The sequence below is a fragment of the Salvia splendens genome, chromosome 8, assembly GCF_004379255.2.
Source record: "Salvia splendens isolate huo1 chromosome 8, SspV2, whole genome shotgun sequence".
Lineage (NCBI taxonomy): Eukaryota > Viridiplantae > Streptophyta > Magnoliopsida > Lamiales > Lamiaceae > Salvia > Salvia splendens.
Genome location: NC_056039.1, coordinates 17,834,251 through 17,849,973, shown reverse-complemented (window position 1 = coordinate 17,849,973; position 15,723 = coordinate 17,834,251). Strand labels below are relative to the sequence as shown.

Sequence of the window (15,723 nt, the reverse complement as noted above, 5' to 3'; positions counted from 1 at the left end):
ATATACAATAAAATATTCTTATATATATATATATATATATATAGTCATGTTTGTCATAAGAGAAAATGTAATATAAATAAAATTAAAAGCATTAATATATAATTAAAAATCATGTTTTTTAGTTCACACAGTGGAGATATTTTTATTATAATAAGTGATGCTTCATTGTTGATAATTTTACAATAATCATATATGGTCTATACTAACATTTAGTTGACAAAAGAGAACTTTTTTAACAAATATTTTCCCATATACATTTATATAGTTCCATTTTTTTTAAATTTATTTTGTTAGAACATGCCACTCATCACATCATACAATATTATAATAAAGTAAAATCAAACTAGTCCTAATCCTAAGTGACGGTACAATTATTTGACTTACTTTTCCATCAAGAAATTTCGTTGATTTCTTCCATGCGAAATGTCAATATTAAAACAAACGTACTCTTCAACTAACAAAGAAACCTCTCATTCTTATTCATATATATACAACACCAACACATGAAAACACCATTCAACTCCATTTCTTTAAAAAAAACAATCCAACCCTATAAATTCATTTTTCCATTACATAGCCAATTATGATGAAGAGGAGTAGAGACGGGGACGGGGACGACATCTCGGCCTTGGCCAAGTGCTTGATGCTTTTATTGGGCGGAGGATGTAGGAATTGAGAAACTAAATGTAAAGGGTGCACTCCCTTAACAAGATTCCGGCGACGACGAGAGGTCGACGACGGAGGGATAAAAGTGGACGTCTCGGACTTTCCCCGGGATCAGCTCCAAACTAGGGTTGCGAGAAAATAAAGAAAACGATAAAAATAGGAAAATACGATAAAAGGAAAATAAGATAATTTGATGTTTCTTGATTGCCTAATGAGAATAACAATAGTCCTATTTATAATAGGGATTCCAACTTAATGAGCATATGAAAAGATATGCTAAATCACTACTAAACTAAATAAGAGAGATTTGGGGATATTCTTGGAGATATTCACGTATCAACTCCCCCACGGTTGAAATCCACCTTGCCCTCAAGGTGGAAACCAATGAGCAATGAGGCCTCTTGTACCAACTCGATACCTTGAATATACTCCACACGTCTCTGTGTCTAATTTTATTTGCTCCGAGTATCTTGTCCTTCCATGATTAGGATCATTGTTCAGGGCATTGGAAGAAAGGGATTCAAAGAAGTCATCCTTATTGTAAATAGGCTTGACCTCAACATTAGGCAATTCAACATCATCCTCATCCTCATATGCCAAAAAATCAAAATCTTCACTAAATTTCATAACCGGCCGCAGGTTCCCAGAGCCTCTTCCGCCACGCCCTCTGTAATTATTACGCGCATAATATAGCCTTCCATTTGGCTTGTGGGCATGCGCATTTGGTGGCAATGGTAATATAGGTGGTTGAGATTCCGCTGCTCCAGGAGCTAATAAGTCAGCCACAGGCTTTGATGACACGTGAACTACTTCCACATCCTTATGTGTTGTTTGTATAGATTGAGGTGCAAAAGCAGTAGATAGTCCAGACTGTAACAGATGCCCTGGGGTTATCAAAGAAGGTGGTGGAGTCTCGATTCGACCGAAACCAGATGGCCCAGCATTAGATGTTACAGGCTGAGATATGGTCTGCTCAGGCACAGCTGCTGGGACAGGTACTACGCTCTTGCTAGTAACGGAAGTTGTTAACCCGTACGACTTATCCGCGATCGGTAAGGACGCGGGTTGTCGCTGCTCCTGGGGTTCCCACGACGTGTGACCGTTTTGAATTTGGTGATCTGGGAACCGAATACCCCAGGGATCCCAATCCGCGGTCGTGAGAGAAGAGGGGGGAAATCCCCATGGCGGTGCCTGCGCATGGTGCGAATGCGACGCGGCTGGCCGATCCCACGATGAGTGCTGACCTCGCGACGTGGGTGGAAGGTCCCACGATGAGTGCCTGCTATGAATCTGGTGTTCGGTGAAGCGGTTGCCCCAAGGATCCCATGCGGCAGGGGCGCGTGAAGAGGGAGGCAGATCCCATGGCCCTGTCTGCTGTGATCCCGACGTGGGCGGCAGATCCCACGACGAGCGCTGTGGTCGCGACGTGGGCGGCGATTCCCCCGCTGATTGCTGCTGGGCGAACCCTGGTCGAAGCAAGCCTGCTGCGCAATTAGGGTTAGGAAGAAACCCCTTGGTGCGGCTCAGACAGGGGACGTTCGTCGGCAGTGGCGGCATAACGACGGACACCGCGTCAAACGGTGGAGTAAACGGCAAGGCGACCTCCAGGGAATGAGGGGTCGCGCGACTGTGTGGCGGCTCTGGTTCCGGTCGTAGCGTGTGGCGCTAAGACGGGCGGCGAACGTAGTCGTCCATGCGTGTCTCCACTCTCGCTAAACCTGCCATCATCTGCTCGAACAGAACCCTAATCGGGTCTGTGCGCGGAGCTATGGAGGGCGACTCCACAGCCGGTGACAGAACTGGGTCTGTAACCGCCGGTAGTTCTGCGATTGAAGGCAGCGAACACATAGTATTCGTGCGCCCTACTCCTGCTTGAAAATCGGACATGAATTCAGCAATGAAAGCACCAATTGTTAAGGGTGCACTCCCTTAACAAGATTCCAGCGACGACGAGAGGTCGATGACGGAGGGATAAAAGTGGACGTCTCGGGCTTTCCCCGGGATCAGCTCCAAACTAGGGTTGCGAGAAAATAAAGAAGACGATAAAAATAGGAAAATACGATAAAAGGAAAATAAGATAATTTGATGTTTCTTGATTGCCTAATGAGAATAACAATAGTCCTATTTATAATAGGGATTCTAACTTAATGAGCATATGAAAAGATATGCTAAATCACTACTAAACTAAATAAGAGAGATTTGGGGATATTCTTGGAGATATTCACGTATCAACTCCCCCACGGTTGAAATCCACCTTGCCCTCAAGGTGGAAACAAATTAGCAATGAGGCCTCTTGTACCAACTCGATACCTTGAATATACTCCACACGTCTCTGTGTCTAATTTTATTTGCTCCGAGTATCTTGTCCTTCCATGATTAGGATCATTGTTCAGGGCATTGGAAGAAAGGGATTCAAAGAAGTCATCCTTATTGTAAATAGGCTTGACCTCAACATTAGGCAATTCAACATCATCCTCATCCTCATATGCCAAAAAATCAAAATCTTCACTAAAAATTTCATAACCGGCCGCAGGTTCCCAGAGCCTCTTCCGCCACGCCCTCTGTAATTGTTACGCGCATAATACAGCCTTCCATTTGGCTTGTGGGCATGCACATTTGGTGGCAATGGTAATATAGGTGGTTGAGATTCCGCTGCTCCAGGAGCTAATGAGTCAGCCACAGGCTTTGATGACACGTGAACTACTTCCACATCCTTATGTGTTGTTTGTATAGATTGAGGTGCAAAAGCAGTAGATAGTCCAGACTGTAACAGATGCCCTGGGGTTATCAAAGAAGGTGGTGGAGTCTCGATTCGACCGAAACCAGATGGCCCAGCATTAGATGTTACAGGCTGAGATATGGTCTGCTCAGGCACAGCTGCTGGGACAGGTACTACGCTCTTGCTAGTAACGGAAGTTGTTAACCCGTACGACTTATCCGTGATCGGTAAGGACGCGGGTTGTCGCTGCTCCTGGGGTTCCCACGACGTGTGACCGTTTTGAATTTGGTGATCTGGGAACCGAATACCCCAGGGATCCCAATCCGCGGTCGTGAGAGAAGAGGGGGGAAATCCCCATGGCGGTGCCTGCGCATGGTGCGAATGCGACGCGGCTGGCCGATCCCACGATGAGTGCTGACCTCGCGACGTGGGTGGAAGGTCCCATGATGAGTGCCTGCTATGAATCTGGTGTTCGGTGAAGCGGTTGCCCCAAGGATCCCATGCGGCAGGGGCGCGTGAAGAGGGAGGCAGATCCCATGGCCCTGTCTGTTTTGATCCCGACGTGGGCGGCAGATCCCACGACGAGCGCTGTGGTCGCGACGTGGGCGGCGATTCCCCCGCTGATTGCTGCTGGGCGAACCCTGGTCGAAGCAAGCCTGCTGCGCAATTAGGGTTAGGAAGAAACCCCTCGGTGCGGCTCAGACAGGGGACGTTCGTCGGCAGTGGCGGCATAACGACGGACACCGCGTCAAACGGCGGAGTAAACGGCAAGGCGACCTCCAGCGAATGAGGGGTCGCGTGCTGGAGGTCGCGCGACTGTGTGGCGGCTCTGGTTCCGGTCGTAGCGTGTGGCGCTAAGACGGGCGGCGAACGTAGTCGTCCATGCGTGTCTCCACTCTCGCTAAACCTGCCATCATCTGCTCGAACAGAACCCTAATCGGGTCTGTGCGCGGAGCTATGGAGGGCGACTCCATAGCCGGTGACAGAACTGGGTCTGTAACCGCCGGTAGTTCTGCGATTGAAGGCAGCGAACACATAGTATTCGTGCGCCCTACTCCTGCTTGAAAATCGGACATGAATTCAGCAATGAAAGCACCAATTGTTAAGGGTGCACTCCCTTAACAAGATTCCGGCGACGACGAGAGGTCAACGACGGAGGGATAAAAGTGGACGTCTCGGGCTTTCCCTGGGATCAGCTCCAAACTAGGGTTGCGAGAAAATAAAGAAGACGATAAAAATAGGAAAATACGATAAAAGGAAAATAAGATAATTTGATGTTTCTTGATTGCCTAATGAGAATAACAATAGTCCTATTTATAATAGGGATTCTAACTTAATGAGCATATGAAAAGATATGCTAAATCACTACTAAACTAAATAAGAGATATTTGGGGATATTTTTGGAGATATTCACGTATCACTAAACATCACACACAAAAATACCAAATGCATACTCACTGATATGCATGAAAACTGACAGACGAAAAAGAAGAATTTTATTGATATGAGATATGAAAAAATACAGAGCATGAAGAAGATATGATAGCTCTATATATACTACACGAGCTCATCTTCCTGACTAACCCAGCTAAGATATTTTTCCAGCTGGAATGACAGTTGTACAACGACTAACCAACCAACCGAATAACTAACTTCATAACCGTTTCCAACGGCTACTTTATTTGAATTTTATTCTTCATTCTTTGACAACCCTGGCTCTTCATTCCTCAGCTACAAGCAACAACTTCAACACCCCCTCTCAAGATGGACAAAATAAAGGGACTGCCTTCTTAATACTAACACCGAAGTCATCCAACAATGCTCTTGCCCATACTACTTCACATGTAGCATGTGCCATGGCTCAATATTCGGCTTCAGCCGATGATCTTGATACTGTATGTTGTTTCTTTGCCTTCCAAGAGACCAAAGAGGTACCAAGAAACAAGCAATAACCCGTCATGGATCGCCTTGTATCTGGGCAAGCTGCCCAATCTGCATCCGAAAATATGCTAAGTGTAGTATCATTCTTGCTCGAATATAATAAGCCATGTCCTGGAGTTCTCTTTACATATCTCAGTATCTTCTCAGTTGCTTCCCAATGCTCATCACAGGGCTTTGAAACGTATTGACTAAGCTTATGGACAACAAAAGTTATATCGGGTCTCGTTATACAAAGATATAGTAATCTGCGATTTGTCTTCTATATTTGGATGGATCTTTCATGGCATGTCCTGTATCTTGCCTTAGGTGATTTGCTGAATCCATGGGAATTGAGGATGGTTTGCAGCCAAGCAAGCCTGCATCTCTAAGCAAATCAATGGCATACTTCATTTGAGATATCATAATTCCTTCTTTACTTCTTGCTATCTCAAGGCCAAGAAAATATTTTGGGACTCCCAAATCTTTAAACTTGAAGAACTGAGACAGAAATTCCTTGAAAGATTGTATTCTTTCTGGCTTATTAGTGGCAATCATCATGTCATCAACATATACCACAATACCAAAGAAATCAGAATCACTTTTCTTGAAGAAGCATGAGTGATCCGAGGCTGATTGTTGAAGACCAAACTTAGCAAAAACTTCAGATAATTTGAGATACCACTGTCTAGATGCATGTTTGAGACCATATAGAGATTTGTTAAGTTTGCAAACAAGCCTTGATCCATCAGAATTTCCCCCCTCAACAATAAGCCCGGGTGGAAGTTTCATGTAAATTTCTTCTTCTAAATCACCATAGAGGAAGGCATTATTGATGTCTAAATGTGACAATGTCCATTCTTTAACAACAACAAGGGCAAGAAGAAATTTGACAGTGGTTAGCTTAGCAAAGGGTGAAAAAGTGTCAAGGAAATCCACACCCTCAAGTTGTGTGAAACCTTTTGCAACCAAACGAGCTTTGAACCTCTCAATGGAAGCATCAGCTTTGAATTTGACTTTATACACCCATTTGCAATCAATAGGTATTTTTCCTGGAGGTAGAGGCATGATCTTCCAAGTATTTGTCTTTTCTAATGCAGACAACTCCTCTTGCATAGCTTGCTGCCACTCAGGAGAGGATGAGGCTTGTGAATATGATTTTGGTTCAAAGACAACAGTCATGAGGACTATGTATTTCATGTTGTGGAGACAATTTGGATAGGGAAAAGAAAGCAGATATGGGGTATGGTGTTGAAGATGAGACAGAGTTGCACAGGTAATCAGTCAAGTGAGTAGGAGGCTTGATGATTCTGCCAGCTTTTGTGGTTACAGAGGTGGTATTATCTGGAGTAGATTGTGAGGCAGAAGAGCTTGAGGAATGTTGTGCAGCAGAATCTTGGAGTGTGGCTGAAGTGTTGCTTTGTGAGGCTGAATTATTAAGTGTGGCTGAAGGATTTTGTGCGGCAGAATTATTTAGTGTGGCTGAAGGATTTTGTGCGGCAGGAGGGAAAGAGGATGGATGCAAGTGAGAAATAGGGAATGAGTCTTCATGAAAAACCACATTCCTAGTTATTATTTCTTGCATAGAGTCAAGGCATAAGACTCTATACCCTTTGTAGCCTGAAGGGTATCCTAGAAAAACACATTTAGATGCTCTAGGAGAAAACTTGTCTCTATCTCTATGAAGCGTAGAGGCAAAGCACAGACAACCAAACACTTTCATGTGAGTATAAGATGGATTTTTATTGAAGAGAACATGAAAAGGGGTGGCATTATGTGGAAGCACAGAAGAGGGAGTCCGGTTTATGATATATGAGGCAGCAAGAATACTATCCCTCCAGAATGTAATGGGTAGATGAGACTGGAATAGAAGGCTTCTGGTGTGGAATTGGGGTCGTGGGGGCTACGAACGACAACCGGAATTACACCTACGCAAATAGAGTGACCCGAAGGAGAAGATAGAACAGGGGGAAGGGAATTTTGCATTAATTCAAAAGCATGAGTACAAAAATGAATTCAAAACAGCTTATATAGTAACTATATAACACTAACTAACACATGCCGTGTGTAGATTCAGCTTCCATCACGCAACTCGCGTGTGCATGCACACGTTTATTTCATGCAGCCACCTCAGCATTTATTTCTCTACTCTTTCATGCACCAAACGTCCCCCTCTCAAGTAACCTTGCCCTCAAGGTTTGAAATGAGGAAACCTTTCCTTGATATCATGGAGAAATTCCCATGTCGCGTCCTCAGGAAAAGAGTTCGACCAATGCACCAACACCTTGGTCGCGGGTTGATTGCCTCGTTTCACCAATTGCCTATCTAAAATCTGAACCGGTTCCAAGAAGGTAGAGTTACCGGCCACTGGCAGAGTACCATGAAGTTGAGAGAGCGAGCCAATCTTCTTTTTCAGCTGAGACACATGAAAAACAGGATGAATCTTCGCCTCTGGAGGAAGCGCCAACTTATACGCTACCTCGCCAAACTTATCAATCACCTTGAAAGGTCCAAAGTACCTCGGACTCAGCTTATGGAACTGGCGATCACGGAGAGTATTTTGACGATCAGGCTGGAGTTTTAAATACACCCAATCGCCAATAGCAAATCGCCTATCCGAACGATGTTTGTCGTGTTGCTGCTTCATACGACGTTGAGCGCGTCCAAGATGGAATTTAAGGACGTCCAACATAGCCTCCCTAGCCAAGAGACTCTCATTAACATCATGCACCGAAGAATCACCCCTGAAATATGGAATATGGATCGGAGGAGGGTAACCATAGAGAGCTTCAAAAGGTGTAGTTTCAATCGCGGTGTGGAACGAAGTGTTATACCAGAATTCCGCGAGACTCAACCATTTGCTCCAGTTAGCCGGTTGATCTCCACACATACAACGGAGATAAGTTTCCAAACAACGATTAACAACCTCCGTTTGGCCATCGGATTGAGGGTGATAGGCCGTAGACATATGTAATTCGACCCCCTGCAGTTTGAAGAAATCGGACCAAAATTGGCTAAGGAACACCTTGTCTCGATCGCTAATGAGGATAGTAGGAAGACCATGAAGCTTAAAGACGTGATCAAGGAAAGCTTGAGCCACTGATAATGCCGAGTATGGATGAGTGAGACACACAAAATGAGCATACTTGGTTAAGCGATCAACCACGACCAAAATAGCAGATTTCCCGTGAGAGAGGGGAAGTCCCTCAATGAAATCGAGGCCAACTTGAGACCACGCAGCCTCTGGAATAGGTAGAGGTTGCAGCAAGCCGGGAGAAGCACTGTTGTCGTACTTGAACCTCTGACAATTGTCACACTCGCGAATGAATTGTCGGATCTGTTTCTCCATATTCGGCCAATAGAAAAGAGAAGACAATCTCTTATAAGTAGCTAATATACCAGAGTGGCCTCCCGAACTAGAGTTGTGGAAGAGAGTAATGATCCTCAGACGCAAAGTTGCATCATTTCCCACAACCAACCGCCCTTTTCTCCTCAATTGGTTCCCCATCCAAGAAAATTTGGAATTAAGAGTAGGCTGCTGCCGTAACTCATCAATGAGCAGCTTAAGGGAAGGATCCGACTCCCATGTAGCCTGAATGGAAGGATACAAATCCGTAGAAACCGTGGTGATGGCCATACAAAACACCTCCGAGGAGTGCACCCGAGAGAGTGCATCCGCAACTACATTCTCCACTCCTTGTTTATATGTGATCACAAAGTCGAAGGCCATCAATTTAGAGAGCCAATTGAGTTGCCCCGGTGTAGTTAACTTCTGTTTCATTAGATGACTGAGAGTCTTGTGATCCGTGCGAACTTCAAACGGCATAGCACCCAAATAATAGCTCCAATACGTAACCGCAAAGACTATGGCTAGTAGTTCTTTGTCATAAACCGAGAGAGCCTTATTTTTCGGAGAAAGAGCTCTGCTTATAAAAGCAATAGGATGATTATGTTGCATCAAAACAGCTCCTATACCATAACTACAAGCATCCGTTTCCACAACAAAAGGAATAGTGAAGTCAGGTAAAGCAAGTACAGGGGGTGAAATCATAGCTTGTTTTAAGGCAAGGAAAGCTTCATCCGCAGCAGCATTCCACTGGAACGCATCCTTTTTCAGCAGGTCTGTGAGAGGTTTGCATATGATGCCATAATTCTGGATGAATTTCCTATAGTAGCCAGTAAGGCCAAGAAATCCCCTGAGCTTGGATACATCTGAGGGTGTTGGCCACTCCTGCATCGCCTGTACCTTCTTAGGATCAGTAGCCACCCCTTGAGCCGAGATGATATGTCCCAGATATTCAATATGGTTTTTAGCAAACTCACATTTGCTAGCCTTGGCAAATAAGGAATGTGAGTGAAGTTTCTGAAAAACCAACCGAAGGTGCTCAAGATGTACTGTCATGTCTTTGCTGTAGATCAAAATGTCATCAAAAAAGACTAAGACAAATTTCCTCAAGTAAGGCCGGAAAACATCATTCATTAGACTTTGGAAGGTAGCCGGCGCGTTTGTGAGACCAAATGGCATCACCGCAAACTCGTAATGGCCACTATGAGTTTTAAAAGCAGTTTTAGGAATATCTTGCAGCTCCATCCTGATCTGATGGTAGCCAGATCTCAAGTCGATTTTAGAGAAAACCGATGCTCCTCGCAGCTCCTCCAAGAGTTCATCGATGAGAGGAATAGGATATTTATCCTTGATAGTAACCTTATTCAACCGTCTATAATCAACACACATGCGCCACGTCCCATCCTTTTTCTTGACTAACACAACCGGGGAAGAAAAAGGACTACAACTTGGTTGTATAAACCCCTGTTGCAACAGATCAGAAACTTGCTTCTCAATAATATCCTTTTGCAAGGCCGAGTGTCTATAAGGCCGTGAGTTGATTGGGGTAGCCTCGGGTAGAAGGGAGATTTTATGGTTATGGGAACGCATGGGAGGAAGAGTTGTAGGTTCCACAAAAATAGACTTATGCGCCTCTAGAAACTCTTGAATCTGAGGAGGAAGAGGCTGCTCTGTTTCGGCCGAGTCTTGAATATTAAGGAGCTCCGAATGGTCTTCTACATCCATTTGAATGCAACACAGTTGGATCCCTTCAGTATGAGCTAGTAATTTGTTCATTTCCCTCTCAGAAACAGCTTGAACCGTGTTCTCATTATGGCCTCCCCGCAACAAGTGTCGCTTTCCATTCAAGGTGAAATCCATGGTGAGATTTTTAAAATTCCACTGAATATCACCGAGCGTCTCCAACCATTGAATACCAAGCACCATATCACAGTTTCCCAAGGGTAAAAGAAGTACATCAGTGAAGAAGGTAGTGCCACGCAAGAACCATTTCAACCCTCTACACATAGAGTTGCATTCCAATCGATTCCCATCCGCTACATTCACAGCAACTGGAGTCACAGAAGTGAGATTAAGGCCTAACTTCTTAGCTAAGTGTAAGTCTAAGAAGTTATGTGTACTCCCCGAGTCAATGAGAATGTGCAGAGCCTTTTTCCCCATGCGGCCAGTCACTCTCATTGTTCGAAAATGCCGGGATGAAGAACCATTAATAGCATGTATCGAAATGAGAGGGTTCTCAGTCTCATCTTCTCCCATATCATCACATAAAGGATCAGAGGCTAAATCAACAGAGGGTAGATTATCACCAATTTCCAGCAAGTAAAGTAGTTTTCGAGCACAACGGTGTCCTCTCTCGAATTTCTCATCACAGCCATAACAAAGACCCCTAGCACGTTTATCAGCCATCTCTTCATCAGTTAATAAACGTCTCGACTTAAAAGTTGGAATAATTGGTGTAGGTAGCAGAGGTGTGGAGGTGTGTTGAGAGCGGGCATCAGTAGCAGTGAATCTACGATTAGTAGGAGGCATACTCTCTTTCAACGGCACAGACATGTCCTACAATCTAGCTAGAGCATATGCATGTGCTAAGGTCTGAGGCATAAACATGCGTACTGCCTTTTGAACAACAGGTTTTAATCCATTAATAAAATGGCTAATTGCGTACGATTCAGAGAGGGAAACACGGCCTAATAGCAGTTCAAAACGATCATGATAGTCAGCAAAAGAACCTGATTGTTTGAGTGCGAGTAGTTCGGTCATTGGATCCCCCAACAGTTGATCACCGAATCGAGCTTCAAGTGCTTGCAAAAACATCTGCCATGGAGTTGACATAGCACGATCCTGGTACTTAGACAAGTTCTGGAACCACTGAAGAGCTCTTCCTTCGAAATTGATCACAGCGAGACGGACTTTAGAGTCCTCCGGAGTTAAATCGACCGCGAAAAAATGATCGCAGCGAAGGATCCATCCAGCCAAATCCTCACCGGTGAAGATCGGAAAGCCGAATTTAGACTGACGCGTCGCGAAATATTGTTGCCGTTGCTGGTGACCTCCGCCACCCCCAACACCAGCAAATTGCCCAGCGCCAGGAGCTTGTGGAGCTAACCGATTGAGGAACTCATTTTGCTGGAGCTGGAGAGCAAGGAGACTCTCACGAAGTTCCTTTAACGCCAGATCACACGATCCGTCTGTAGTATCACGGATCTTATCACTCTCCTCACGTCGCCGATCAGATTCCGCCACGCGATCAGAGAGATCAGCCACCGCAGCCGCGAGTATCTCCTCCAGTCGGCGCATGTCGCCGGAACGTGTTTCAACCATCACAGACTCAGGATCGTGAAAGCTGATACCACTTGGTGTGGAATTGGGGTCGCCGGGGCTACGAACGACGACCGGAATTACACCTACGCAAATAGAGTGACCCGAGGGAGAAGATAGAACAGGGGGAAGGGAATTTTGCATTAATTCAAAAGCATGAGTACAAAAATGAATTCAAAACAACTTATATAGTAACTATATAACACTAACTAACACATGCCGTGTGTAGATTCAGCTTCCATCACGCAACTCGCGTGTGCATGCACACGTTTATTTCATGCAGCCACCTCAGCATTTATTTCTCTACTCTTTCATCCACCAGCTTCTAGCCACATTGAGTAAGTGTTGGTGTTTTCTTTCCACTCTAGCATTTTGATGTGGAGTTTCTACACAAGAATGTTGAACCAAAGTACCAAAAGATGTGTATAAAGAGGTAAGGTTGAATTCAGGTCCATTATCAGATCTTATGGTTTTGATTTTTCTGGAAAATTGTGTAGAAATGGTGTGGAAAAACTGAGTTAGTATGGTTTTAACATCAGATTTGTGTTACATGAGAAAAGTCCACACAAACCTAGACTTATCATCAACTATAGTCAAGAAGTAGGCATATCCTTGTGTGGTGGATGGAGAGAAGGGCCCCCCAAATGTCACAGTGAATCAGATAAAAAATGTCAGATGCAACTGAATCAGAGGTAGAAAAAGATGGGTGATGTTGTTTAGCCAAGGGGCATACTTCACAGATAGAATGAGAGAGTTTGGAAAAAGAAAGAACATCACTCATAGATTTGAGTTTATTAAAAGACAAATGACCAAGTCTTTGGTGCCAAACATCAATAGCAACTGTAGAATTTACACAGAAACTTAAATCTGAGGGAACTGAGGGAACATTAGTAGGAATTTCAAGGGAATAGAGGTTGCCAAGTCTGCTACCCCTCCCAATCACAGTCCCCGGAGAAGCTCCCTGGATGATGATAGAGTTATAAGCGAAGGAGTCAGAACAAGCAAAAGAAGAAGTGAGGGAACTGATACAGATTAGGTTAAAAGAGAAAGAGGGAACACATAACACAGATTGAAGAGTGACAGTGGATGTTAAGTGTATTGTTCCCATGTAAGTTACACTTGCCTTAGCACCATTTGGAAGATTTACAAAAGCATCATGAACTGGAGATGCATTAGTGAAGCAAGTAATGTCACAACAAACATGGTGAGTAGCACCAGTGTCAAGAAGCCAAAGAGATGATGTAAAGAGGAAACAACAACAAAAGGTGAGAATAGAGTGGTACCCGTAAAAGGATTGGACTGAGTGGACTGGAATGGAGATGGAGGACTTGGCTGAGAAGTAGCAGGAATATGTGATGGAGATGGAGATGATGTTGATGTGGCAGCAAGCTGTGTTTGCAATAGAGAGATGATCTGTTGTAGTTGATCAGATGAAGACAGATTAGACACAGCATTAGCAGCCAGTTTATCACAGATGTCAGAGGCAGAATCTTCAACATAGTTGATCACTTTAGAGAAATCTTTGTTGATCGGTTTGCCTCTGCCTCGACCATAACCTTGAGGAAAACCATGGAGAGAAAAGCATCTGTCAACTGTATGGTTTGTACGACCACAATGAGAACATATCAATCTTCCTCGACCAAAATTAGAGGCAGCAGCATTGACATTGAAAGGCTGCTCACTGGTAGAAATTGAGGGAGAGTGGATCAAGCTTCCATCAATGGTGCGTTGTCTCTCCTCTTGGATAACTAAAGAGAAAGCCTTAGATAAGGAAGGAAAAGGAATGGTGGATAAGATAGTGGATCGAATCTGAGAATAAGAAGGATTCAAACCGATGAGAAACTGAATTGTACATTCAGCTTCCTGGTGTGTGTGCCATCGTATAGCACTGTGGCATCTACATGTGCCACAAGTACACCAAGCAGCAGGTTGTGAGTGTCTATATTCATCCCAAACGATCCTGAGATTGGTGAAGTATGTATTGACATCGGAACTTCCTTGCACAAGAGCCATAAGTTGTTGTTTTAGTTGATAGGATCTAGCTGAATCACCTTGAGAGAAGCGATCACTGAGATCAGACCAGATTTCATGAGCATTATCCATATACATGATGCTCGAACAAATCTGTGGAGAAACGGAATTCCGCAACCACGAAACCACCATACTATTACATCGGATCCAAGCTGAAAACAATAGATCATCATCTTGTGGTCGTAGCAATGAACCATCGACAAACTGAATTTTATTTTTGGCAACCAAGGCAGTAGTAACAGATCTGCTCCAATTGATGAACTTAGAGCCGATCAAAACTTGAGAAACGAGCTGGAGACTAGGATTATCGCTAGGATGCAGATAATAGGGGCTGGTGTGATCTTCAATCGGAACAATCACATCACCTCCACGATTTCCACGATTTCCACGGGTATTCATGGTGAAAAAGGAGAGGAGAGAGGAAAACAATACAGAGAGATAAGCGGAAACAATGTGATTACATCTGATACCATGTAGGAATTGAGAAACTAAACATCACACACAAAAATACCAAATGCATACTCACTTATATGCATGAAAACTGACAGACGAAAAAGAAGAATTTTATTGATATGAGATATGAAAAAATACAGAGCATGAAGAAGATATGATAGCTCTATATATACTACACGAGCTCATCTTCCTGACTAACCCAGCTAAGATATTTTTCCAGCTGGAATGACAGTTGTACAACGACTAACCAACCAACCGAATAACTAACTTCATAACCGTTTCCAACGGCTACTTTATTTGAATTTTATTCTTCATTCTTCGACAACCGTGGCTCTTCATTCCTCAGCTACAAGCAGCAACTTCAACAGAGGAGATTCATGTGCATCTCGGGCGTTCACATGCAAGACGTGCAACAGGCAGTTCCCGTCGTTCCAGGCGCTTGGTGGCCACCGTGCCAGCCACAAGAAGCCGTGGGTGGAGGAGCCAAAGCCGAAGACTCATGAGTGCTCCGTTTGTGGGCAGGAGTTCCCATTAGGTCAAGCCCTTGGAGGCCATATGAGGAGGCATAGGGTTGATCCGACCCCATCGCCGCCGCCACTCTCGCTTTTTCCGGTGGTGAAGAAACCGAACAACCAGAGGGTTTTTCTCTCTCCATCTCAACTTGACTCCATTAGAGAATCACTATTTTTCCATAGCTTCTTCGAATATATGATTGCATATTTCATTTATAATTTGCCCTCTTTTTCATAGAGATAGACACCTTTTTTTTAGATCGTTCACATAATGTGTATGGCTTTATTAGATTCATCAAATATTTGTTATTGGAATCATTGTCATTGTCATTGTCATTGTCATTATAGTTCATATCTCAAATAATAATGCTAATGTCGCATATTCAGAAGGATTTACAGAATGTAGACTATATTTTATATATTTGATTACAGCTATGCAAGTGGTAATTTTTTCAATTTATATCAATTAACTTCACAATTGACTTAGTATTTATATAGGTGTTTTCTCCGTACAATCAATGTCGGCAGTTAGTACTTAGTCTTGACAAAATAAGCATACTCTTCGTGAGTACGATGCAATGAATGCTACACTATATTTTGTGCTCCCATATTTAAATATTTAGAGCATCCCCGATTGGGGTTGCGTTAGTGTGCTAACTAATTTACAGTAATAACTAATAACTTTCAATTTTGTGTATTAAAATTATCAACACAAAAACATAATTATATCAATATAATATGTAAATTTAAATATCCATACA

The 15,723-nt window shown here is 43.7% G+C and overlaps 3 protein-coding genes across 3 annotated transcripts; all 3 read right to left on the bottom strand.

Moving 5' to 3' along the window:
• Positions 1-1,035: 1,035 nt before the first annotated feature.
• Positions 1,036-2,223, bottom strand: LOC121745868 (protein decapping 5-like). Its single transcript, XM_042139812.1, has one exon. The coding sequence runs from the start codon at positions 2,221-2,223 to the stop codon at positions 1,036-1,038; it is 1,188 nt and encodes a 395-aa protein (XP_041995746.1).
• Positions 2,224-2,331: 108 nt separating this feature from the next.
• On the bottom strand, positions 2,332-4,117 carry LOC121745867. Its single transcript, XM_042139811.1, has 3 exons — positions 3,281-4,117; positions 2,966-3,227; positions 2,332-2,534 (listed from the first exon to the last, which is right to left on the bottom strand). The coding sequence occupies exons 1-3, from the start codon at positions 4,115-4,117 to the stop codon at positions 2,332-2,334; spliced, it is 1,302 nt and encodes a 433-aa protein (XP_041995745.1).
• Positions 4,118-13,109: 8,992 nt separating this feature from the next.
• On the bottom strand, positions 13,110-14,396 carry LOC121745866. The gene has a single exon (XM_042139810.1). It carries the CDS (start codon positions 14,394-14,396, stop codon positions 13,110-13,112), a length of 1,287 nt encoding a protein of 428 aa, XP_041995744.1.
• Between the last annotated feature and the right edge of the window lie 1,327 nt (positions 14,397-15,723).

What these genes read in the sequence shown, in the direction of transcription:
- LOC121745868 (XM_042139812.1), bottom strand. Translation starts at nt 2,223, where the DNA reads ATGCCGCCACTGCCGACGAACGTCCCCTGTCTGAGCCGCACCAAGGGG.
- LOC121745867 (XM_042139811.1), bottom strand. Translation starts at nt 4,117, where the DNA reads ATGCCGCCACTGCCGACGAACGTCCCCTGTCTGAGCCGCACCGAGGGG. An exon ending in TATTACCATTGCCACCAAAT is followed by an intron (nt 3,228 to 3,280) that starts GTGCATGCCCAC and finishes TAACAATTACAG; the next exon opens with AGGGCGTGGCGGAAGAGGCT. An exon ending in ATATTCAAGGTATCGAGTTG is followed by an intron (nt 2,535 to 2,965) that starts GTACAAGAGGCC and finishes ATTTTCAAGCAG; the next exon opens with GAGTAGGGCGCACGAATACT.
- LOC121745866 (XM_042139810.1), bottom strand. Translation starts at nt 14,396, where the DNA reads ATGAATACCCGTGGAAATCGTGGAAATCGTGGAGGTGATGTGATTGTT.